At 35.9% G+C, this 27921-nt stretch overlaps 1 protein-coding gene and 1 pseudogene across 2 annotated transcripts in view; both read right to left on the reverse strand.

Annotated features, from left to right (window-relative positions):
- Positions 1 to 18203: 18203 nt before the first annotated feature.
- Positions 18204 to 18659, reverse strand: LOC149838221 (transcription factor IND pseudogene; annotated as a pseudogene).
- An 8665-nt stretch (positions 18660 to 27324) lies between these two features.
- The window catches only part of LOC149838222 (zinc finger CCCH domain-containing protein 55-like), a 36798-nt gene continuing 36201 nt past the window's right edge, over positions 27325 to 27921 (reverse strand). For both annotated transcript variants that reach the window (XM_090007628.1, XM_090007629.1), the window contains exon 5: positions 27325 to 27627. In XM_090007628.1, coding sequence (XP_089863754.1) covers positions 27598 to 27627 — 30 coding nt within the window. In that variant the 3' untranslated portion in view covers positions 27325 to 27597. The remainder of the gene's footprint in view (positions 27628 to 27921) is intronic.

The raw sequence follows: 27921 nt of genomic DNA on the forward strand, positions 1-27921 counted from the left end.
ATACCAACTTGCACCAACTGCCAATTCAATTGCCAGTTATAACAAGCAATTTGTTGCAAAAGAGATATCCGGGGCATTAATTCCCAATTTCAAGCCTTAATTAATAATTAACAATCAACACCGTGAAATAGCATTTGCAGTGTGGTGGTGCTCTGTATGGACCATCTCAGGGACTTAAGCATGATGATGAGCATGCTGGTCAACAATTAGCAATGACTGTCCCTTGGGAAATTTCTGGTCCCCAAAAGTTGCCATGACACTTGTTGATTCATAAATTTGTTCTTTTTACTTGTTGGATGGTTTGGATCTACGTTGCACCTATGCATGTTCTGCTTCACATTGGACCACACAGGACAAACCAAATCTGGATCCAGGTCCAGCAGGTCTAGATCAATATTGATAATTTTTTTTCCTTTTTTTCAAACATAGAAAAAAGAAATATAAGACTTCCCTAATAGATGGCTGGACTGCATACTTTTGAAGTCTGATTTATGTGCATGATTTTTTTCTTCATAAAAAATAGAAGATTTACGTGCATGACAAATTAAATGAAGGAATACACTTCCAAAGAATGGTAAGTCATAAACATTTTATTTTTCTTATTACAAATAAGGACCAATACCTCAAACAATAGAGGATACGAGATTATTGGCATCCAAGAGTTTCTTTTATTTATTTTTATTTTTAAAATTTAATCAACCCTTGTGCTGAAAATGAAGCAGACCATGATTACGTGAAGAAGAAGGCTCCCCATGTGTGATGATCGACCCTTCACTAGTTTCACAAACTTTCTCATCCTTCTTTATTTTCTCTTCAATCTTGATGTCCTCCTCCATGGATAACACAACAGTTTCCTCACCATGGTGGCCAGGTACTACAGCTTCCTGGATTCTGAAGTGCTCCTCCATGCTGATTATCTCCGACTTCTCCACCTTCTTCTTCCTCTTTTTGATGAAGCAGCAGAGAGCAAGAGACAGGAATGCAAGGAAGAAGAGCCCTCCCAACGAGAGAAACACCACTATTATGACAGTGGAATGGTGTGCAGGAGTAGGTGAAGGTGGTGGTGGTGGGAGGAAATGAGATGGTGGTGGTGGTGGGAAGGCATGAGATGGTGGTGGTGGAAAGACATGAGGCGGTGGTGGAAAGGCATGAGATGGTGGTGGTGGAAAGACATGAGGCGGTGGTTGTGGGAGGAAATGAGTTGGTGGTGGTGGGAAGGCATGAGATGGTGGTGGTGGCGGTGCTTTTGATGCTGGTGAGTATGGAGGTGGGTGAGTGTAGCCATGAGGTAGTGGCACCTGTGGAGATGGAAAAAGAGGTGGTTGTGGAGAGAAAGTGGGGAAATGATAAGGTTGGAAGAGAGCCATGGTGAAAAGGAATGAGTATTTCAGTATTTGGTGTGATGAGAGAAGCATCTGCAAGGAGGGATATTTATACATGGATTCTACTTAGATGACTTGTTTGAGGTTTGAATCTTGACTCACATGGCAAGATTTTGATGGGGTGTCATTGGTTGCATTGTAATGCACTTCTTAGAGTGTTCAACTGTTTGCTTTGGGACCTGGGCATCTAATACCCATCAAGTAAAAGAATACAAAAACATAACTTTGTTATCGGTAGGCAATTAATTAAATACATTATGCAGTTGGTATTCTGGGTACGTTTGGTTCCATCACATGAGATTACACTTTAGAGAAAGTGAATCTCATTTGTTTTTTTCTTTTTGCAGAAGCAGCCAATCCTAAAAAGTAAATAGTGAATCGTTTTAGAAAATGAATCTCGTTTGTGTGAGAACATGAGATTTAGAAAGTGAATCTCATTTTGTACAGCACCCCTACAAGCAACCAAACGTACCATTGGTATTACAGACAGAGATTCCAAAAACTACAAGATGATTTTTGAAAGCTTCTGAGCAATAACTGATGAAGATATAAAAATTAGATGCAATGAAAATATTGACTTGTATGACATGCCAAAACACAAGTGTTTTGTGTTTTCAAATCATCACTGTCCATTCAAATGGTGGCATGGCAGGCCTTCATCTTTGTTAATGAAGACATCAATGTTTTTTGGTGGACCCCACTGTTTACGCAACCAATGGGGGTGATGAAGGTCACAGACGGTGGGTATTTCAAAACATAAAAAATTTGGTATTATGACATATCACCTGATTCCAATTATTTGTTTTACAATGTGTATGGTGAAAAGAACGAATATTAGTATCTTTCCAAGGTGAAAAGATCAGGTGCAATTTGATTGCACAAATATTTGTGCATTAGGCAGCTGATGACCTTACATCTTTGGGGACAGGCCTGTCAGTTGTGAGGCCCAAGGCCTGATGGAGGGCAATCATGCTTAATGCACAAATTTTGTGCCATATGATTGCACCCGAACCTGACTCCTTTCTAAGATGTGCATGAAGGACGGAGATGCCAAAACAGGGACACAACTTGTGCCCACGTGCGTGTTTTTTTTTGCTAGGCCAAGAAAAAGTCTCTCACCACCGACCAATGTCCCTGCACATTGGAAGAGTACACAGCTTCAAAATTGTGGCAAAGGACGCTCCCGGTGGGTTTCGAACTCAAGACGTCCCATCAACTAAGTGACGTTCACAAGTCGCACTCCTACCAGAACCAAACGTGTTTTGGCATGCCATTTGATCTACTTTCCTGGAAAGCAAATCTCAGACTTGGAGCCCATGGTGCCACGTGTCCTGAGGGTAGAGCCCTACCGATGCATGGCACAGTCCTTTGAGCCGAATACTTAGCAAAGTACTTACCTCGAGCCCTGAATCAAACCTCATTCTCTTAGGTTCGGATCTATACATTGTGCATGCCTTGTTTGACATAGTTCATTAATTTGCCTTGACTTTTCAAGATTTTTGGTGATTTTTTTAAGGATTTTCTCTGAGACCTATGATAGTTTTTTTTTAATGTTTTTTTTTAAATCATTATTTTGAATTTTGATGATTTAAAGAGGGCATTTTACTTGATTTGATTTAAAAAAAAATATTTTCAATGATTTTAGATGAATCATGTACTCTTGAATTTTAAGGATTTTTCTTTGAATTTTTTAATTTTTTCCATATTTTTCATTATTTTCTTCTGAAATTTTGAATTTTAATGTTTTTTCTACAACCAATGATAATCATCATCGGTTGTAGATTTTGGACCTTTTTGGGATGTTATCGTTTACCACATATAAACATGTTTATCAAAACGTGAAAAATTGATGGCTCACAATGCACTTTAAACTTTACAATACAAAATATTGTGAAGATTTTTAGCACATTAAAAACACATCTTAACATCAAAAATTCATAATCCAAAACATGTCACTCACTAAATGAATAATAAAAATCCAATATGTAAAGTTGGTCGATCGATGAAAACTCAATCATTAGAGAAGAAACACCATTGATTATCATGAGTAGTAGATTTTGGACCTTCCTTTGGTTGAATGGTCCTCGTTCCATATATATATATATATATATATATATATATATATATATATATATATATATATATATATATATATATATATATATATATATATATATATATATATATAGTGTGTGTGTGTGTGTGTGTGATAGAAGCACGCTAAATAGTTTTTTTGGTTTTTTCTATGCTTATTTTGCAATTTTGACCCAATAGATACATTTGACATTGATTTACTAAGAATCAACACTCAAATCATGTTTTTTTGGTGAAAAAAAATATTTGGAGCCTAAAAGATTTACGAAAATTTTTAGCTGTCGATTTTTCAAACTTTATAAAAGCCATTTCTTGTGTCGCAATCTAAAGTTTCAAAAGTTGATCCCTATAAAATCAAGCATGTCTATCACATATGTACAATAAAAAATAAAAAAATACTATATATATATATCAAGAAAGAAACCACCCATACTTTAAATCAATGTGCAACATTGACAGGGTTATGTTCTAGCCGCCTTTAGTGTAAAACTCATGATTTATTCCCCCACTTGCCCCTTTCCAAGAAAGTTTTCCCTTACATATAACATTGGAACATTGGTTATTTTTTAAAAAGATAAATGCTATTCAGGACCCTTGAGGTTCAACCACAAAGAAGGAAAACTCTCGGCTAACACTTGCTTTCTACTTTCTAGCATTTACTTCTTGTTTTACATTTGATATTGTTGTGTGTTCTCCCTAGAACACAAATTCGCATGTTCCAATGTGTACGGAGGAATATCTTGGGACCCACGATAATTCATATGCCAATGTTGCCCATGATGACTTTATAATAAAATAACATATAAAAAGGTAGATATGTTCTTGGCAGAAATGCCCTCCTGTAAGATAGATATGTGTTGGACAAAAATGTCTTCCTGCTCCTCGTTAATAGATTTGCATGTTCTGCTTTTGTTTTTAGCTTGTGTTACAACACATGACCGCCTTCTCGTTCCTGCTTAATAAGTTGTAGAGCCTGATTCATAGTTTTTTTCCTTACAAAGGGGGGGGGGTCCGGAGGTTCCCCTCGATGTGGGTCCCGCTGTGCGGTCAGCGGGCGGGGGTCTCTGTGGGGCAACGCCCCCAAGAACAATTTTTTCTTCCTTGCCTTGTATAAATTCTTTCTTTTCTTTCTCTCTTGTAACTGTTGAAAAGAGCAATAAGATTTCTCTCTAGGTGGTTGTGGTTTTTTTTACTCTCTAGTTTGAGGGGAGATTTTTTCCATGTAAATCTGTGTCCCTCTTTTTTGTGGTTTGATTGTTCTTGTTTTTTCGTTTTCTTGCTTGAACGTTTCCTAACACTGCCTTGTATAGAAATCAGATCAGAGAGTAGCGATTTACAATAAAAATCAGATCAGAGAGTAGCGATTTATAGTAGAAATCAAATAAGAGAGTAACGATTTACAGTAGAAATCAAACTAGAGAGTAACGATTTACAGTATAAATAAAATCAGAGAGTAGCGATTTATAGTACAAATCATATCAGAGAGTAGCGATTTATAGTACAAATCTGATCAGAGAGTAGCGATTTACAATAGAAATTAGATAAGAGAGTTGCGATTTACAATAAAAATTTGATTTGTATTGTAAATCGCTACTCTCTAATTTGATTTATATTGTAAATCGCTACTCTCTGATCTGATTTCTACTGTAAATCACTACTCTCTGATTTGATTTCTATTGTAAATCGCTACTCTCTTATCTGATTTATACTATAAATCGCTACTCTTTGATCTGATTTCTACTGTAAATCGCTACTATCTGATTTGATTTATATTGTAAATTGCTACTCTCTTATCTGATTTCTACTGTAAATCACTACTCTTTGATCTGATTTCTACTATAAATCGCTACTTTCTGATCTGATTTTTATTGTAAATCGCTACTCTCTCATCTGATTTCTACTATAAATCGCTACTTTCTTATCTGTTTTTTACTGTAAATCACTACTTTCTTATCTGATTTCTAATGCAAATCGCTACTCTCTTATCTGATTTCTACTGTAAATTGCTACCTTCTGATCTGATTTATAATGTAAATCGCTACTATCTTATCTGATTTTTAATGTAAATTGCTACTCTCTGATCTAATTTTTATTGTTAATCGCTACTCGCTTATCTGATTTCTACTGTAAATCGCTACTCTACTCAGTTCGACGCTGCTACCATTATCTCTGCTATAAATCACTCTTCTCTATCTACTCAGTTTGACGCTTGCACCTTGGCATTATGATGAATAATAGACAAAATGCTGATTCCTTTGTTAGTTCAACTATTTCTCACAAACAGATAACGACAAAGGGTGATCCAGCGATAATAGATGATGGCAATGACAAAGGGTACTCCGACAGCAGCAGACAACGGTAAAGGGTGCTCCGACGATAGCAAACGACGACAAAGGGTGCTCTGACGGTAGCAGATGATGGCAAAGGGTGTGTCGTCAAAGGGAGCTCCTGTTACAGTAGATGGTGCATCATCAAAGGGTGATCCAGAACGTTTAGGACGACATATTACGAGGAGCTCCTGTTAAAGCAGAGGAGTTTACTCCTTAGGGCGAAAATTATGATGATTTTAACCCTTTCTGTTGGGAGGATATTTTTGTCCTTTACTCGAAACATTGTTTTATAGCGCTAATGGAAAAAAGGGTACTTAAGTCTTTGCAAACACACTGGACTCCAATGCTAATTGATGCGAACACACACGGAGAAACGAGACCCATGTGCTTACATACGTGGCGCTCATTCAGACCCAAGAACACGCACCTGCATGTTCCGTCAGGGAACATATAACCTGCTTCGACGGGGAGGAAGGGACTTTCATGGGGTTGGACCAACCTCATTTTCATGTGAAATCAGGGTCAACACATTTATCTTAGAGGCCCCATAGATGTGCATGAAGGACAGAGATGCCAAAACACAGACAAAACTTGTGTCGTGCGTGTTTTTTTTGCTAGGCCAAGGAAAAGTCAATCACCACTGACCATACATTGGATGGCTTTGGGTTGGTAAAGGTCTCCCTACACATTAGAAGAGTAGACACAACTTCAAAATTGTGGCAAAGGACGCCCTTGTGGATTTCGAACTCAGGACGTCTCATCAACTTAGTGAAGTTTACAAGTCACACTCCTATCAGAACCAAACATGTTTTGACATGCCATTTGATCTGCTTTCCTGGAAAGCAAATCTCAGACTTGGAGCCCATGGAATGGTGCCACGTGTCTTGGGGGTGAAGTTCTACCATCCTCCCCGATTCATGGCACAATCCTTTGAGCCAAATACTTAGCAAAGTACTTACCTCGAGCCTGAAATCAAACCTCATTCTCTTAGGTTCAGATCTATACATTGTGCATGCCTTGTTCATCACCATGATACACGTAACCCTTAGGACTAATTTGCCTTGACTTTTCAAGATTTTGGTTGATTTTTTAAGGATTTTCTTTGTGACCCATGAAAGTTTTTTTTTTTTAAATGTTCAATTCTAATGTTTTTTTTAAAATCATTATTTTGAATTTTGATGATCCAAAGAGGGAATTTTACTTGATTTGATTTTTTTTAATATTTTCAAGGATTTTTCTTTGAATTTTAAAAATTTTTTCTAGTTTTTTTAAGAGTTTTCATGATTTTGTTTTAAAAATTTGAATTTTAATGTTTTTTCTACATCCAATGATGATCATCATTGGTTGTAGATTTTGGACATTTTTGGGATGTTTTTCTTTACGACATATAAACATGTTTTTGAAAACGTGAAAAATTGATGGCTCATAATGCATTTAAAACTTTACAATACAATTCATACATCTAAACATCAAAAAATCATAATCCAAAACATATCACACACTAAATGAATAATAAAAATTCAATATGTAAAGTCAGCAAATCAATGAAAACTCAATCATTAGAGAATGAACGCCATTGATTATCATCTATTGTAGATTTTGGACCTTCTTTTGGTTGGACAATTATATATATATATAGTGATAGAAGCATGCTAAATAGGTTTTTTGGGGTTTTTGATGCTTATTTCATAATTCAGACCCAATAGATATGTTCGACATCGGTTTACTAAGAATCAACCGTCAAATCATGTTTTTTTGATGAAAAAATATGTGGAGCCTGAAAGATTTACGAAAATTTTCAGTTGTCGATTTTTTAAACCTTATAAAAGCCATTCCTTGTGTCACAATCTAAAGTTTCAAGAGTTGATTCCTATAAAATCAAGCATGTCTATCACATATGTATAATAAATTTTTAAAAAAACTATATATATATATATATATATATATATATATATATTATAAATCAGGAAAGGAACCCCCCATACTTTAAATCAATGTGCAACATTGACGGGGTTATGTTCTAGACGCCTTTAGTGTAAAACTCATGAGTACTCCCCCACTTCTCCCCCCCCCCCTTCAAGAAAGATATAACATTGAAACATTGGTTGTTTTTTTAACAAATAAATGTTATTGCCCTTGAGGTTTAACCACAAAGAAGGAAAAACCCTTGCTAGCACTTGCTTTCATTTACTTGTTGTTTTACATTTGTTACACTTGATGGGAGGAAGCGACTTTTAGGAGGTTGGACCAACCACATCTGAAAGAGTCATTTTAGGCTTTAAGGTTAAAATTTTAGTATTAAAAATATATATAGGAGTTATATGTAATTTTATTAAATAACTAACGGTCAGAGACGACACAGGGCAGGGCGGAAGAAAGTGTGAGTCCATCTCTGCCTCCATCCTCGTACATGTTTTTATTTTCACCTCTATCCCCGATCCATTCCTCATTTCATGTCCTCCATCCCCACCCCAAGCGGAGTGGGGGTGGGTTCAGATGGATTCTCACTTCTCCCTAATCCGGTGCCATCCCTACCCACATGCCCTTTCCCACTTGGTCATTCATATTCACCTTAAGCATGAAAAAGGTTCACTTTCACCTCGAATTGGCTTTATTCCCACCTTTTTTTATTGAGAGAATAAAAACCATTTATTAAGAGCAAAGCCGGTTCCAAAAATACAAAGCGACAGGTTAAGGTCGATGAGAGTTCAATCATCAATCTACATTCTACATAGCTGGCCAGGGAACTGACCAAAAAGAGGTCTAAGCAATAGAAAATCCATGCCCGACCACTTGATGGTGGTCAAATGAAAGACACTAGTTAGAAGCTGCCAGATGAGGCAAACTGACCCTAAAAAATCTTTGCATTGCGTTCATGCCACACCACCTACTCTTAATGAAGAAGGTAATGAAGAACATGTTTTGGAAGGTCTTGGTTCAAGAATTAAAAGCCCACACATTTTTGGGAGTCCAAGTTTAGAAAGAAGTTCTAAAACAAGTTATTCCATAATAAAGAAAGTTTGTAATCTTATAATGAAGGTATGTAATTGTAATGGGAAGTCTTGTATGATTAGAAAACTTTCTACCGAGAAGTCTTGGAATAAGAAAATACTAAAATCTTTATTTCCTATTGTACTTGGTTAAGTGGTTAGAAATATAAACCTCTTTCTCTCTCTAGAAAATCACTGAATATATATATATATATATATAGAGAGAGAGAGAGAGAGAGAGAATAATGGGTACGTGCTAAATGAAATATGCTAAATGAAACATGGTTAATGGGCTTTTCTGCTCTTTCGGCATCTTCTCACAGCTTCGACCCCATAAATGTGTTGGTCATGGTTGATTTACGAGGATTTCACACCTAGATCATGTGTTTTTGATGAAAAAACTAATATTTAGAGCTTCAAAATTTTACAAAGATCTTGGACCATTGTTTTTTCGAGCATTATAAAAACCACCCATGTTTTGGAATTGAACATAAATCACATATGTACCGTTAGAATTTGAAAACAAAATAAAAAATTTGAAAAACTCATATATATATATATATATATATATATATATATATATATATATAGAGAGAGAGAGAGAGAGAGAGAGAGAGAGAGAGAGAGAGAGAGAGAGAGAGAGTTTACCGCGGATGTAGGCACAGTCCCAGGCAAGCCATATAAAAATTGAGTATATGCATTCTAGATCTTGCATTTTCATGTGTGTTTAAATCTAATCCAACATCATATCTGGTTCTTTATCATGGTATCAGAGCCATGATCCTTGATCCTTGATCCAATAAAGAGCAGATCAGGTCAAGAGTGTTCAACTGCAATGTGAGGATCGACTGACATATTGTTCAAGAACTGTAGGGTAAGCAATTTTGATCATCGTGCGTATTCTATTGTTGTTTTTTGTAGTCAGTGTGCAAGATTAGTTTTGGGTGATGTGTCATATGTGACCTGAGAAAATAGATGTTTGAGTGATAGTAGTGTTGGTGCAAGTGTGTTTTTTGCACGTTAACTTGTTGGTTTGTTTTGAGGAATCAATTAAGTGGTTTTTTGAGTTTTTCGAATTCTGTATGCTCTTGATAGAGCTGGTGTTTATTGGATCATCATGAGTTCATAATCTTCATCCTTATTTTTGAATTCGTTGATCTAGTGGAACACATTTTCGAGCCTAATCCTTATAAAGTTTGATCGTAACAATTATTTATTATGGTGATTACAAATTGAATCGCTCATGTTCAACTAAGATTTAATTAAATTTGTTGATGAGTTGTCTTTTTTCCTCGACTAATACTTAAGTGCGGTTAAGGAAGGTAAAACTTATTCTATAAATCCTAAATATCTTATGTTGAAAAGGCCTAACCAATTAGGCCTATGCTAAATTAAGGCCATGACAACTGACAATGTGTTCAGTCAAATTTCAAAGATTTTTAGTAGCAGGGAAGCATGAGCTGCTCTTGAGAAAGAATATGCATCTCAATTAAGTTTTTGAATCATGCAAATGAATAAAGATCTTCAGGATGTTAGTAAAGGGGATAAAACTATGATCAAATATTTAAATCACATTAAATATCTTGTTGACTCTCTAAGTGCATTTAATGATGTGATTTTTGATGTTGACCTAGTGCATTATACTTTGAATGTGCTTATGCATGAATATAAAAGTTTTGTTAACATTGTGACTACTCTTGAGAAGTTATCTTCATTTTATGGGTTATATGATATATTATTAAATTAAAAGAAGATGATCTAGTTGATGAATCAACAATCTTTTCAAGACACCTCTGACACTGTCTTTTTTGCACAATAAGAAAGGTCATGGCCAAGGTCTCTCTCGACAATTCAAAGGTGAAAGAGGTCGAGGTAGAAACTTCAGAAACATTGGCCATTGTGATCATGGATTTTCTACGGGAAATAATGAAGGTAGAGGCAATTGTGGGTAGGATAAAGGAAACCCCAATCAACAAGGGGTCATCTGCCAGTTTTGTCATCATAAAAATCATACTATTAGGCAATGTTGGGATATTCCTAAGGGGTTTGTCATTGCTATGAACATATCATTAGTAGAAAACTCTAATTGATACCTAGATACATAAACAATTCATCATATCAGAAAGAGATGATATGACAAAAAAGATAGAATATCAAGGGACCATTAATCTTTCTATATTTACTATAGGTACAATAAATCTTTGTTCTAAGGATATATAAATCTTTTGCTTTAAAGAATGTTTTGCTTGTTCCTCAAATTAAGAAAAATCTCCTTCCACCCGATCAGCCTGGCCCAAGGTGCATTTCCTGCCCAAACAACATCAGTATAACTCTTAGGGGCCTTCTCATGTGCTGCTTGACAAGCCGACTCATCGATAATGAGACACACAATGATTTTCCCATGCTCTATGGAGACGCACAAGCACCTAAATTCTCTCTCCCATGTTCTATCTCTCTCGCTTTTCAATTCCTCTCTATGTATGGTTGTCTGTATTCTCTCTCTTTCCCTCTCTCTTTCAATATTAATTAATATATTTTCTTTGTTAGCAGGCCAACTTGAGCAATGTTTGTTATGTCTAGAGGTCAAAATCATTTACTTTCAATTTTAAAGTAGTGTATTTTTTTCTGAAAGGAACCAAGCTCATTTAGGTCAGGCTTGTCATAGGCTCGAGTCATCATAAAAATAAGCCGAGCTTGAACACTCATGCTTGAATTTTTTATGAAGAAGGAAAACCTAACCCAAGTCACTTAATGGGCCTGCCTCCCTGCCAGGGTAAATCTCCATGTTAAGGACACAACCACCCAACCTTTCGTGCCCCAACCATGACAAAGCATCAACAACCCCCATGCGTCAATAGATTTGATCCTTGCACAAATTTGATCCTCGGCGTTTAGCTTGACACAAGACCCTGCTGATTCCGCTTGTTTACCAACCTATTATTTTGAACAACCAAATAGTAGTAGTAGAGCTGCAAATGCAATGGTAAAGTGATACACAGAAGAACCACTGCCAATGAATCATGGCACACCAGACAAAACCTTTATACATTTTAGAAAGGGTTTAATATGCAAAAAACTTTAGCCTTGGATAATTGAGAATCCAACACGTGATATCAAGGAATAACCATCTAATAAAAAAATTAGAAAACTAAAAGTTATGCATATCTTAATAAATTTACAACTTGTACAAAGCAATGATATTAACATGCATATTCTTTTATGATGAATTACAAGCGTATCGACAGAACACAGAATAATCCATGGAGTACTGATATTTCTCAGAAAAAAAGAAATTTTAGGGAATAATGTAATTTTTGGTCCCAGATGTAGTGCTGGAAAATGAGCTAAAGGAACCAAAGGGGTGTTCAAGCTAGGGACATTTGGAGCTAAATGAGCCGAGTTTGAGCTGACACATTTATAAAATTTTTTTTTTTACAAGGTTAAAAAAATAGGCATTTTTTTTAATAAAGAAAATAATAGAATTCAAACTCTAAACTTACTGACCCATTGGTTTGAATTCAAAACTTATCACTTTCCAGCCAAACACTTCAACCATATGTACTCTATGATATAAAATATTTTTTCTTACTAAGTAACGAACCTATATGAGTTTACCCGATTGAATGCTTGTTGTTTGTGTTTGGCATCCCAAACTTATTTCATGAGCTCTTTATGAGCCAAACACAAGCTAAGCTTGTTGGTTAATGTTCAAGTAATGGACATAGTGGATGAGAGCATCCTATGTTCACGTGGATGTTAGTTAAATGCTCGAGTAATGGTCGTAGTAATTATTAAGAGCTGCATCTAAATCAGTTGCGTCCTATGCTCACATCAAGCTAGAGTCCTCAAAAGTTGGAGTTTGTTTTTTAAGGGAGTTAAAACCGAATATAGTGGGTTTTGTGAGTGGGTAGTAGAGTAGTTATTGTTCCTATTTTTGTATTGTTTTCTTTTTAAATATGTTTTCACGTACGTTATGAATGAAAGAGGTGAAAATAGTTAAAGTTTAAAACTCTTGCAATTTTATTTTTGGTTCTGCTACATTTTATACTTTCTTGTTTTGTTTTTTGTTCTGTTCTATTATAGAAATACCCTACAAATTGTGGTATCAGAGCCTGGTTACAATCAAAACTGGGCGTTACAAAATGTAGTGAGAGAACATTGCTGAAGCAAGGAGTTTCTATAGACTCAGAGTTTGAAAAGATGACCTCTAAGTGAAATAAGGTTGCAAATTGGTATGACAAATAACTCCAATGCCCTCAACTGATCCCAATCGTTAGTGTCAATTTTTAATGGTGAGAACTATAAATTTTGGAGTGTTAAAATGAAAACATTTTTCATCTCACAAGACCTTGGAAGTTGCTTGAGAATGGTTATACAAATGTTGAAGAAACTAAGGCAACATACAAATCAGCCAAAAAAACTGATGCAAAAGAAGCTCAAAGGAAGGACGCAAATGCATTGTTTGTATTACAGCAGGCTATGTCCGAGACCATCTTTCCAACAATTGTTGATGCTAAAAAGTCAAAAGAAGCTTGGCTACTTTTGAGGCAAATTTTCATAGGGATAAGAAGATCACAACGGTTAAACTTTAAACTTTACGAAAAGAGTTTTAGACATTTTCTATAAAAACCAGTGAGTCTATTCAAAATTTCTTTTCTAGGCTCTCTACTATTGTGAATCAAATGAAAACTTTTGGTGAGATCATAAATGATCAAAAGGTGGTTGAAAAAGTTTTGAGGAGTCTCCCTTTTAAATTTGACCATGTTGTTACTGTGATTGAAGAGTCCAAGGACTTGTCTGCGTACTCTATTGATGAACTAATGTGGTCTCTTTTAGCGCATGAACAACATATAAACATGTCATCAGAAAAAATGGTGGAGCGGGCTTTTCAAACTAAGATAGAAATTTCAAAATAAAAGAATAACAATGGTGATCAAAGGAGTGAAGGAAGAGGTCGCTAGGAGGTTTTAGAAGAACCACTCGTGGATGAGGTAGAGGTCAAAGAAGATCGTATGATACTTTTTAAAAGAGTGATGCAACAAAAAAAGGTAATCAAAATCAAAATTTTAGAGGAAAGCAATGTTATTTTTATAAGAAGTTTGGTCATATTGAAGCCAAATATTTTGAAAAGGCAAAGCAACAAGCAAATTTTGCAGATAAAAATGAAAATTTGTTTCTTACATGTATGAATGCTAATAGTTGAAAAGGTAAAATGTCGTTTGTAGACAGTGGTTGCAGTAACCATATGACTGGTGATGAGAGTCCTTTCAAAAACATTGATGAGATGGTGAAACTGAATGTGCGCTCAGAGACAATAATAAAGTGGATGTCAATGACAATGGAGCAGTTACTATCAAAACAAAATTAGGTATAGAACGACTCATCTAAGATGTGTACTATGTTCCTAGTCTGGCCTAGAATTTACTTAGTGTGAGGCAATTGGTTAAAAAAGGCTACACTCTTATATTTGAAAATGATGTTTGTGAAATTAAAAATAAGAATGGTGTGGTTCTTGCAAAAGTTAACATGATTCAAAATAAAATGTTTCTACTTGAAACAATCAAGATAGATGACTGCCCTTGTATAGCAAATGCTCATGATCAATCTAAGTTATGGCATATGAGGTATGGACATTTTTATTTTAATGGTTTGAAACTTTTACATCAGAAAAATATGGTATTTGGTTTACCAACCATTGATTGCACAAATGATGTGTGTGAAGGGTGTGTTTATGGTAAACAACACCAATCATCATTCCCAGTTGGAAAGACATAGAGAGGTAAGAAACCTTTTGAATTGGTTTATGTTGGCATTTGTGGCTCCATGAGAACTCCTTCATTAAATGATAGCAAATACTTTTTGCTTTTCACTGACGACTTCACTAGAATGAGTTGGGTGTACTTTCTTACTCATAAATCTCATGCAATTGATAGATTTAAGGAGTTCAAGTCTCTTGTGAAAAATAAAATAGGGAAAACTATAAAAATACCATGCACATATAGAGGGGGAGAATTTTTATTTGATGAGTTTGGTTTATTTTGCAAAGATCATGGTATTCATAGGCAATTTATAGTAAGAAAGTCCCCGCAACAAAATTGAGTGGCTGAAAAAAAATTGCACAGTGATAAAAATGACACGCAACATGTTGAGTAAAAAACACTTGGCTAACAAATTTTGGGCAGAAGCCATCAACACATCAGTGCATATTCTCAATATTTCTTCAACAAAGGTGATTCAAAAAAAAACTTTATATGAGGCTTAGTGAAATCGGAAACCAAATGTAAGTATATTGAAAGTGTTTGGATGTGTAGAATATGCCTTGATTGACTCTTCTAATAGAACCAAGTTAGATAAAAAGAGTGAAAAATATATTTTTGTTGGTTATAGTAGTGAGACTAAAGGGTATCGTCTTTATAATCCTACTACTAAAAAGTTGATCATAAGGTGGGATGTCATTTTTTACGAGAAAGCTCGTTGGGAATGGGTTAAGGATGAAACTTTGAAGTTGCAAATTGATGAAGTTGCAACACAATAAAATCATTTTGATGCTAATGCAACATCACCTTCAAAAGCATCAAGCATGGAGGATGAATTTTCAAAAGACCAAATCATAAAAAATATTGGGTTTATGCTTGATGATGAGACTCCTCCCAAAAAGGTATGCTCCTTGGAAGATATCTATAAATGTGCATTCGCTTTTGTTGCAGTAGAACCATCATCATATGATAAAGCATGTGCAGATAAAAATTGGATAAATGCAATGAGAGGAGAAATGGAGGTTATTAAGAAGAATGACACATGGGAGTTTTCCAATTTGCCACTCAAAAAAGAATCAATTGAAGTAAAATGGGTTTATAGGGTAAAGGATGATGCTGATAGAAATGTGAAAAGTACAGAGCAAGGTTAGTTGTTAGAGGATTTGTGCAAAAATATGAAATTGATTTTATTGAAACTTGTTTACCTGTTGCAAGATTTGAGACCGTTAGAATGGTTCTTGCAATTGCAACCCAACTTAAATGGAAGGTTTTTCAATTTGATGTTAAAGCAGCATTCTTAAATAGTTATTTGAATATAGGTGTGTATGTTGACCAACCACCTAAGTTTGTTGTTAAAGGAAAAGAAGAAAAAGTTTATAAATTAAAAAAGGCTCTATATGGGTTAAAACACTTGGTATAGTGGCCTTGATAAATTCTTTTATCGAAATAATTTTCAAAGGAGTGACAGTGAACCAACACTTTATGTCAAGGTGAATGTGAAAGATTTGCTTGTAGTCAGTGTTTATGTAGATGATATTATCTACACTGGTTTCTCCTCTAAACTTGTTGCAGAATTTAAAAATTGTATGATGAGGGAGTTTGAAATGTCGGATTTGGGGTTGTTGTATTTTTTTCTTGGCCTCCATGTTGTGTAAATTGATGAAGGAATTTTTATCTCTCAAGAGAGGTATGCATTGGATCTTTTAAAAAAATTTAAAATGTTGAATTGCAAAGTTTGTACAACTCCCATGAATTCCAATGAAAATTTAAGTTTGGATGATGGAATGACAAGAGCAAATGAAAGGTATTTTAGAAGCTTGGCCGGTGGATTGATGTATTTGACACATACTCGGCCAGACATTATGTTTTCAGTAAGCTTGATCTCATGGTTTATGCATAATTCATCTGTTCATCATCTTGGTGCAACAAAAAGGATTCTTCGTTACATTCGGGCAACAACCAACTATGAAATTTTTTATAAGCATGTTGCTAATTTTAATTCAACTGATTATACTGACAGTGATTGAAAAGGTTCTATGGATGATTGAAAAAGCACAAGTGGTTTTGTGTTTGGATTTGGTTCAGGCGCCATGTCATGGTGTTTAAAGAAGCAAAATTCAATACCCCTATCATATTCAGAAGCAGAATTTATTGCTTGCTACAGGTGATACTTGTCAAGCAAATTAGATGAGGCGTGTTTTGAAAGATATGCATGTGGAGCAGAAAAATTCAACTAAGCTTTACTGTGATAATAAGTCTACTATTTTCATTGCAAAAAAACCTACCTTTCATGGTAGAACTAAGCACATCGAGTTTAGATATCATTTCATCAGATATGTAGTTAAAAAAGGTGGAGCGGTGCTAAAGCAATGCTTTACAAATGAACAAGTTGCTGATGGTTTCACAAAAGCCTTGCCATCCTCAAAGTTTATGGTGTTCAGAGAGTCCGTAGGTGTGCAGGAACTTTAACATTAAGGGGGAGAAATGTTGGTTAATGTTCAAGTAATAGACGTAGTGGATGAGAAAATCCTATGTCCACCTAGATGTTAGTTAAATGCTTAAATAATGGCCGTAATAATTGTTAAGAGCTGCATCTAAATAAGTTGCGTCCTATGCTCACGTCAAGCTAGAGTCCTCAAAAGTTGGAGTTTGTTTTTAGGGAAGTTAAAACCGAATGTAGTGGGTTTTGTGAGTGGGTGGTGGAGTAGTTATTGTTCTTATTTTTGTGTTATTTTTTTTTTAAATATGTTTTCACTATGAATGAAAGAGGTGAATAGAGTTAAAGTTTAAAACTCTTACAATTTTATTTTTGGTTATGTTGTGTTCTCTACTTTCTACTTTCTTGTTGTTGTTTTCTGTTCTGTTCTATTGCAGAAATACCCTACAGAACTATGAGTGGCTCATCTCATTCCCCAGCCTAGACTTTTTCCTTTTTGCTTTAATGTTCACACATGCAAGAGAGAGAGAGAGAGAGAGAGAGAGAGAGAGAGAGAGAGAGAGAGAGAGAGAGAGAGATTACTACTGAAATCTGACCAACCCTTGGGGTGCAACTGCTATTACGTGTTAACACTACCAAAGTTCAAGAACTCTACGAAACTCGACACTAAAGAAGTTTATTGGTGTCATTTACTGCCTGAAAAACTATTCTGTAATTTCATAATCTCATTTAAAAACCTTCATCGCAGCAGCCACACAGCTTTGCTACTGAATTTCTGCATATTCTGTGGTAGTTCTTGATATACAAGCTAATCTTGCTAAATAACCTGTGGTTTTAACTTATGGTATATGATATCTTTTGGTTCATTTGCACCCCACATGCATGACACATGCCCTATGCACCTGCTTATGCTTGTATGATGTTTCTGCACACACACAGACACACACCATGTGTCATCATTACAAGAACTCACAAGTCAACAAAATCTTAACCACCTAGCCACATATTTGAGAAGAAAGATAGCATATTCAGCATAATCTGGCCTAGTCTGACAACAGTGACTTATTTCTACTGTATGATCCAGCATGTAAGGGCACTAATTCTCATACCATGTAATCAATCCCTTGGTACATAACTCACATAGATAGATATAGCATAAGCAATATATATAAGTTACCATGAACCATGCATTTCTGTTTTTCTTAATTACCTTCTTATTCAAGAAGATCACCTATTGCACCACTGGAGAAGCAGAGGGAAGTAGATGCAAGAGAGGTGCAACTTTCAGAAACTGAACGATTGGTCATGTGCTCCATTGACCAATCATGACATGGTGCATATGCACCTCTGCCACCTTGGTTGGGATGGCTGGACTGCAGCTCTCCTACCAGCCTCTTCAAGAACTTCACATAGAGAATGGCTTCATCCAGCATGGAGGCTGTGTCCATCTTCGACCCCCCTGGAACCAGCCTCCTGAGGATCCTGATCCTCTCGCTGATCCGTTCACGGCGGAGGCGGGCGGAAACGCTTTGTGGGTCGTTTGAGATGTGCATGTTCCTCCTCTGGGGCTTCTGGATAGTTGCTGGATCAATGTCCACCGGCTGCATCACAGCAATCATGTACATCATCTCCTTCATGGTCCTTATGTTGTCTTCCCTATGGCCCTCCATGCCATATCTAGAACTAAGAAGTTCTTGATTTAGTATAGGTTGGAATGATGGAAGTTGGCTTGTATGAAGATGCCCCATGGGGGAAATGGATTCATGGGAAGATTGAGACCAAGAGAAAATTTGATCCTTCATGATCCAAATGGAGAACCAAATGCCAATATGAGGTTGGGATGCTGTGAAAGAAGCCAAGGATGGCAGAGAATTGAAAGCAGAAATTAGTATGCAATGCAAGCACATATAATAAGAAATAGTGGGTGGAAAAAGGAACCATAATTACTTGAAAAGAATTTTAGGTGATGTTGTTACTATCTTTTCATTAATTGCTATATATGTAATAATGATGTATGCATAAAAATGAAACAACAAAAGAAAGATGGTGTAGACCCACAAAAGCTGATGGCCCCATATGTTCACCTCATTAAAGCTTGCAGCATTTTGAACTTCCCTAGGGTTAATTTGTCGTTGTCTAGAGGAAAGGATTGCAGGCAAGGGAATTTCTAGGCTTCTTTTTGTTATTTTTTCTTAATAGGGACCTACCAACAATCAAACAGCCCCATACTTGTAGGGATGGCAGTGGAACGGGGGAAAGCGGGGCCCCGCCTTGCCCCGTTTGGACCGGGGATGAAGGGTATGAAACGGGGATGGAGGCGGGGACGAAGGTTAAAATCCATCCCCGTTCGGGGATGGAGACGGGGATGGACATACCCTTTTCCCCGCCCTGCCCCGTCCCTGCCACGATCCCCGCTCCGCCCCTGCCACTTTTCCCCGCCTCATTCCCGCCCCGCCTCATCCCCGTTTGAACCGGGGATGGAGGACATGAAACGGGGATGAAGGCGGGGGTGGAGGTTAAAATCCATCCCCGCCGGGGATGGAGGTTCTAATCTTAAGGCGGGGTGGGGCGGGGGTGGATTCCTTGTCCCCCGACCCGCCCCACTGCCATCCCTACATACTTGGGGAGTCCTTGTGATATGATCCCAGTGTTGGAAAGGATATGGTGGGTAGGTGTTTGTAACTTTTGAGGGAAGATCGATAGGTTTTTGGCAAAGTTGTATCATGGCACACCTCATCCAAGTTCAATCACTAGGGACTGTGATGATGAGTCAGTTATGTACTCTCTCTCTCTCTTTCTTTGGGAAACGTACATCATGGCTATGTTCTCAAAATAATGTCACAAAGTTGATGGGACGTCACAAGTTCGAAACCATGGGTGGCGCCCTTGCTGGGTGTAATCCCTGGTGGGCAGGGGGAGACTTCAAGGGTTTTACCTGCCGGTGATGGGAGTGGTTTTCCCTTCGATTATCCCCCAACAACCTGGGTAGATGGGAAAGCAGCCTTAGAAAGTGATGTGATAGAGATAACATCGTCTCAAGCTAGTGACCAATGTTAAATTCCTGTGTAATTGAATTTGATCAAATTAACAAGTCATGCCATTTCTCATGTGCATATGGATTGCCTTGGGATTTGACCAAGCTAGTAGTCTTGCTTAGCTGCTGTTTGGAGTTCGCAACATGAGTTTAATTCTATGTTTTTTTCTTCGGAAAAGGAGTTTTCCTTTTTTCTTTTGAAAGAAAGAAACTTCAATAAAAAAAATTGATAAAAAGCTTGGTGAGTCCATGAGGTGAGCAATCACCTTGATGACACAGGAAAACACGAGGCAGTGGAAACCATTCTCAAATCTCAGTTAATTCGGAATTTTCTCGGGAAGGAATAATAACGATATTTTAAAAAATTATTCTCGAGAAAATCATGGTATATTTTACATTTTAAAAATATATAAAAATAGAATAAGAACATTTAAGATATAAAAATATATAAAAAATGTTAAGATCATGTTAATAACGCACTAATTCTGTGACAGTTTCAATATAGATGATATTGTGAAAACATCCTGGTTTTTAGCTTTTGCGGTTTCTACCATAGTAACTAATATCGGTAATATTTTGGAAATATATATCAGGATATTTCCAAAATATTACCGATATTAGTTACTATGGTAGAAACCACAAAAGCTAAAAGGGTAGTTTCTAAAGGAGTTTTAGTTCTATTTTATTCTAGCTTTTCAACAATGCATGAGACTGAGTAACACCCGCCGGGTCACTGGAGTGGCAGCGAGCTTGGGGAGAAGGTTCTGACACCTTCTTCCCGGGTTCTACTTTCAGGGTGTGTGGGTGCCTTTAACTGGTGGGCTTCATAAGGGCTTGTGTGTCGACCTCAGGCGGGGTTTACTTAGTTAGGGGGCAGGCCCATTAAGTGACCCGGTTGTCAAAAAGGGGTCATAAAAAAATGCATGAGAGTAGGTAGCATTAGCAGCAGTAGCAGGGTGGTAGTGGGGCCCCACTCTTTTGAAATAGGATGGCTTCCATCATACATTCAAACCTAGCCATCCAGCAGAACCATTTAGCCATTGATTGGATTGGATGGCTAGGATTGAATGTATGATGGAAGCCATCCTATTTCAAAAGAGTGGGGCCCCACTACCACCCTGCCTGGCTCACCTTTTGTTTAATATCGTTCATGCAATTGAATTTTGGATACTTTTCGAATGTGCCCTTGTGCTTGAGTTGTGCTTTACACACTTTTCTATCTATGCTGCGTTTCAATTTGACATGCTTTTGTATCTAAGCTGTTACGAATAGCAACAGTAATAAAGATCCAGGAACAAACTAGCCTGTGTGTTCGTCACACACACACACACACACACACACACACACACACAGAGAGAGAGAGAGAGCATGTGATATTGTGTTTTATGTACTCTTAAAACAACAATAGTCTAGAAGGGGTTTGGATGCGCCAGTGTGCAATTGCATATGTATGTGCATGCAAGCTATATATATATATATAATTATTTCTTTTGATGGAATTTTAATTAGGTATGCCATGCTTTAATCATCTTAAATGCATTCTTCTGATAACTAGTTGAACTTGGGCAAACCAGTATGATGCTTTGGACCATCCGTATCTAGGTAAATGTCATGCTACTTAATTTGGAAAACTAAGTTTGTCAATATTCTCAAGCAAATCTGGGCTGTCCAAATCCAAATTCACCATGTCATAATAATTTGCATCACCGTCCAAAACTGATATATATATATATAGCTGGTGGATTTCCGCAAGGGCTTGGGTGCCATAACACCACATGGGGTTTATCTCGCAGGAGGTGGGGCCATCAAGTGATCAAGTTATCGGCGAGAGAGAGAGAATAAAAGTAAAAGGAATTCTTCTTGGGAATGACAAACGTGATAAGACTATTGCAGCAAATGAAAGAGAATAATTGATGTAGTAAAGAAAGGAAAGTAATGGGGGAAAGAACCACAAAAGAGAAAAGGTGAATTTGTATTAAAAATATATATCATTTAAGCCTACTTTATCTATCATTCCTATATCAGGGAAGCCCTATGATGCAATCAAACGTTTACGGTTTCATCTTTTATGCAATCAAAGAAAGCATCAACAGCTTTAGAATTATAAAGAAAAAAGGCATGGATGGAATGCATTGTCAGACCTCGTTTCTATTTTCTCTTAATTCAGTATTTTTTTTTGTTGGAGGTTGTTGAAATTAAATGACGGTGGCAACTTTCGACTTGCTAAGATATCAAACTTTGAAACGGTACCTGGAGCTCGGCAGAGCTTTAAATCGTGGAGAACTTTAGCTATGAGTAATAAAATATAAAAAAAAGTATGCATAAGGACTGTTTGTTTTTTTGGACAGAGAAAGCACCTGGGTTAGGCATCGGGATTTGAACTTGCAACGTCCCAACATAAGGTGACGTTCCCTAAATGCTCCTGCCACACAAGGGGAGCCCCATTGGTATAAGGACTACTTTTTTAGCTGTCTAAGATGAAAAGGACTACTTGGAGTAAAGAGTCTAAAGACCAAAGTGGGAGTCATCTTACAGTAGGTCATCAAGAATGTCACCTGCCACTGCCAAGCCTGGTGGTTTAAGGACTTTGCACACCTTAATCACCTTACAGCTTTTTAATTTATTGATTAAGCACCTAATAGGTGAGTGATGAGGATTTTTCCCAAAGCCTAGCCAAAAAATAATAATAATATGTTTAATTTTTTTCCCTAAGACTAATCTTTCTAATATATATATATATATATATATATATATATATATATATATATATATATATATATATATGAGTCACTATAATATGTAAACTAATGTGTGAACCACAATTTTCATGGATTTTTTTTCTTTTCTCTTCAATCTAACCGTATGGATGTAATCTATATGCTTAGATTTATAAGAACCCACTCTTGAATCATCCAATTTTGATGCATAAATGAGATTTTTTTAAGACTTTAAAATCAATGGTTCATAATCTTCATAAATATTCAAGCATTCAAAAATCACATTTTTTCATCGAAAATACACGATCCAATGGTTGATTCATAGCAAATTCACTACGCCAAGCACATTCACATGAGTGGATTTGCAAAAAAAAAGTGCTGAAAATGCCTATATTTATAATTCAAAAAATTATCGTATTGTATGACAAAAATGATATGTCTTCCGAAATGCCTTATAATTTTTGAATTTTACCTGATTCATAATTTTGAACTATAAAAGGATCTTTTTACTTTTCATATAAGCAAATTTCCTCTAAATATGCAAACTTTCACCCAAACATCTAAATATGTGAATTTCCTCTCAAATTTGCAAATTTTCTCCAAAATATGAAAATATATGATTTTTTTTCAAATATGTGAATTATGTAAATTATGTGAATTTCCTTTTAAAGGCTTTAGCTACACTTTTGAAACCTTGTTAAAGGTTTTAGCAGAGGCATGAGGCCCTTTGCCTAACATGTCCTGACATTCACAAATACAATATGACATTCACAATCATTAGTTGCAAAGGTCCCAAAAATGTACAAACTCCTTTTTACTAAAATTGCATAAGAGGGTATAGACAAGAGAACATTTACAAATATGTGAGGACATTTACAAATGTGGGAGTATTCTTGAATCCATAAAACCTTTAAAATCTCAATATTTTAGATTTAATCAGATATAATATGGATGAACTTATGAATATCATCAATAATAATCAAGTTATGATTGAATCTAATACGAACCAACAAAGAAACCCTATTTAGGCATACTTTTCAAAATTGTTTTTTATGAAAAACTCATGATTTGCCTCCTTCGAATCTAAATAACGATTTTTTCATAAAAGAAAACATGTATAATAGATCTAGACACATAAATATTCTATTGAAAATAAATATAACTCATATATACATGCTTAATGTACATAAAAAGCATCCACTACGTAAATCTTACCTAAAAAATCAATAAATTCTTTAAACAAGAAGAAAATTGGGTAGTCCGATCTCTATTCCTATGCATCCCCAAAAAAAATATTTACAGGGCTTGAACTCTAACGTATGTAGAGAGAGAGAGTTAATTCTCCAATACTCACCAATATTATTCTTTCACTTAATAAGATTGTCACAATTCTTATAATAGAGAGTTTATTTTCTCAAATGAAGTATTACCAACTTAATGATATCATATTTGTCTTGGATTGGGACGGAGCACCGAGCACTTATCAGCTTTCATTCTTTTTCTACCTAGCCCTGTATTCGGGGTGATTCCTCGACACCCTTGTTATCACCACATATTTCTATTAATAAATTTTTCCTCTCTTAAAAAAATGATGTCATATTTAAATTTATAGAAACTATAACTAATCCCTAACTTTTAACATCCTAATCTATCTTCATGTTTCCTATCCTTAACCATTCAAATCAACATTTCTTAAGTTGCCTATTACATTAATATGATTTTCAATAAGCCTGTCAATCCCTCCCCCTTTTCAATAAGCCTGCCAACAATTACCAGATATACTTCAATCATGGAGTTCTTGTGTAAGCCTTAAAATGGGAGGCTTTTGTTGGTGGTGCTTCTATCCATTGATTTCTCAGTTTGATTTTTTGAGCCATGAAATTTTAGTGCATTTTGGGTCATTGATTTTTAAAGCCCTTAAAAATTCTGCTTATATGTAACAATCACATGATTCAAAACTCATTTTCTTCTAAACAAATCTTGTAGATCACATCCATAAAGTTTGGATCTATAAAATAAAATCTAAAAATATGAAAAGAAAATAATTTATATTCAATAGCACCAAATATTAACCCTTATATGTGTGTGTGGTTATTAAGATGGCCAGTCCATAATTGTTGTTCTATCAGCTTGGAACAGTGTTGGTGAAAGCCTATCCCCAATGAATCGAATCTGTTAGGTAAAGAATGAAATTGAATCCAAGAGGCTTTAATGGTCAGCGCACCAGCATTTGCTTAAATTCAATTATAAACCTATTTGTAGAGATTTAATAGTTAATTAACAAGTTTCCTGTTAAAAATTCTTTTATTTTTGGGCTTCAGCATAGATTAAAACGGCAGAATTATATTGAACACCAGGGAAGCAAGGAAAGCAAATAGAGACATTATATTGAACACCAGGGGTTGCTTTCCTTGCTTTGGATTATAGTTTGAACTGTGGTTAGTTTAATTAAGATTAGATTAGCCATAGTTTCAACAGAGATTAGTATGGTTACGGTAGTTTGTAATGTGGATTGGTGATCCCCTCCTGATCCTGCACCACTTTCTGAGCCAAGGGGTTGCATGTTTGACCACCAGGCCTATGCATGCCTGCCAACTACATCATCATCATCGTCATCACCATAATCATCATCCATAACAGCAATAACAGCTATGATAATAATAGCTTATAATAGTATCAACAGACTGTGACTTCATATTTTGTATTTCTAGTTGATGGAACCTATTGGCCTATGCATGCTTGCCAACTACATCATCATCATCATCCATAACATCAATAACAACCATGATAATAATAGCTTATAATAGTATCAACAGACTGTGACTTCATATTTTGTATTTCTAGTTTATGGAACCTATTGGTACGTTTCAAGAACTCTCGCTCTCTCTCTCTCTCTCTCATCAAAAAATGGGGAGAAACCCACGTTGGTTTGAAAGTTTTGATGTGGGCCAAGAGGTACCACATTGGTTGTAGTCCTGTTTCGTTGTCTGCAATGTAAAAACTCTCCAAGTACTCTCCCTGCTTATGGAGGATAGTTTGAATCAATGTTGTCAGTATGGGTATCGGCCCTGAATATTCAGCTGTATTGGCCCGATACCAATACTCAAGTTAATCGTTCTGTATCCGCCAAAAAATAATAAAAAATATTACGTATCAATTATAACGTGACAATGTGTTAAAACTCTTAAAATAATATTTAAATTATTTTTTAGTATTTTTTACATTTATTAAAAATAGCTGATTCAGGGGTGAAGCATATCGATTTTTTGCCGATACAGTCTGATATCTACCGATACTGATAGCATTGGTTTGAATGTCTCGTCATGGCCTTGCAGCAAAGAATGTGGATCCACTGTACTATATCAAGTAGCAGACTGCCAACTAGGGCTGGACAACGAGATGAGCTGCTCGTGGCTTAGCTTTGACTTGTAACTCATGAAATAGACTCGGAAAGCCGAATACAAACGACCAATGTTGGGCTTGGTTCAACTTGTATAGGCGCATTAACTAGTAATAAACATATTTTATCTATATTTTATATAATAAAGTGTTAAGATTGTTGATGTGTTTAGCTCGCAAACAATGTGTTTAGAATTCAAGTCCTATTTGCAACCTTGAAACAAGGTCCTTGTTTTTTGTAAATAAGCTAGCTTGAGCTCAGCTCAATAAGTTTAGTCAAAATTCTGTTTTTAATTTTGAAAATGTTTGTTTTGTAAACGAGTTAGCTCAAACTTGGCTTGTTTAACTCGAGCTCATATCACCAAAAGAATGAGCCAAGCTTGAACACCCTTTGTTTGGTTTGAAACTTCGGAGTAGATCTAAGGTACGATTTGTTTCGTTTACCAGCCCTTCTGTCAAGAACCATGAAACTCAACCAAGATCGTGCATCATTCTTAGTCATGTCAATTATTGACTTGATCTCCATGTAATAGCTCATTCAGGAAAAAAGTAAGAGAGACCCAACTATTTCTTAAATAACAAAATTTAATTTCTTCGATATATCTTCAAAAGGCCAACATTAATGGGAAAAAATGGTATTTCAATATCACATTTTTAAATTATCATTTTCCATCATGCTAAAATCACAATAAAAATGCCCTTTTTCATAGTTTTTATACTTTTATAAGACAGATAACCTCCCAAGTTTTTTTTTCAAGAAAAACTTTTTTTTTCAAAATATCACAAGATTTTTCACCGTTGATAATTTTCCGATGATACCTGTAACTATGATCTAGAATATTCTAGATATTGGGCTAGGGCCTGGATATGTAACGTGGAAATGACACCATTTATGCCAAAACCGCACAGTTTCTGTGGGGCTCACAGTGGCAAATTGAAACATCGGGTCCCCACGCGGAGCCTCTTTCTGTGTAGTAATAGAAAACACCGGGGCCCCGCGCAAAGCTCCATACCCTTGAAATGTGCATAAATAGGTTTGGATACAACCCACATCCAAAATAAGAAAACACTTAAAAGATTTCTCTTCAATAATTAGTGCCATAATGACTAGCGGAAAGGAAGATAATTCTGTGCACAATGGAGATTTTTCACCATGACAGAGACATCAAGCAGACTAAACCATGCGGAACATGAAATGTTATCTCATGCATGCTTGTCAATTGCAAAATGCGGAATCTGAAACCATAAGTATCAATCTATCTACAAATAACTAATTCAGGCTTCAACAACCTAAACTGCGAAAGAACTATAAAAAAGTATTACAATGAACAAATGTTGACTCATTGAAGGGTGTATAAACTCGAACTTACAAAATTCCATAACAGTACACAGAATGTATAATCTAATGAATTGTCATTGGGAGCTATCTTCGGTCGTCCATATGCTGCTGTGCACCTTTCAAACCTTCAAGTACTTCTCAACATATGCCTGCATATGAAAAGAAGCAGAATGCCTATCAAAATCTAAGCAACTTGGGCAGCCAATAGGTTCAAGATTCACAGACAATCACAATGGGACATGAGGATGCAGAATTTTCTAATTTTTTAATCAATAAAAAACGATTTTTAATATTTAAATTATATTTTAATTGAGATATTATAAAAAAGAAAAAATATATATAAAAAAAGTGGCTGTAAGAATCCATGTCTGAATTAGTGTGTCTCCTCTTGCCACCAGGAACACGCAGCCAAAGTGGCCTGCCCCCTGTGGCATAGCTTGCTG

This window comes from Nuphar pumila, chromosome 5, assembly GCF_984573655.1.
Source record: "Nuphar pumila chromosome 5, dmNupPumi1.hap1.1, whole genome shotgun sequence".
Taxonomy (NCBI): domain Eukaryota; kingdom Viridiplantae; phylum Streptophyta; class Magnoliopsida; order Nymphaeales; family Nymphaeaceae; genus Nuphar; species Nuphar pumila.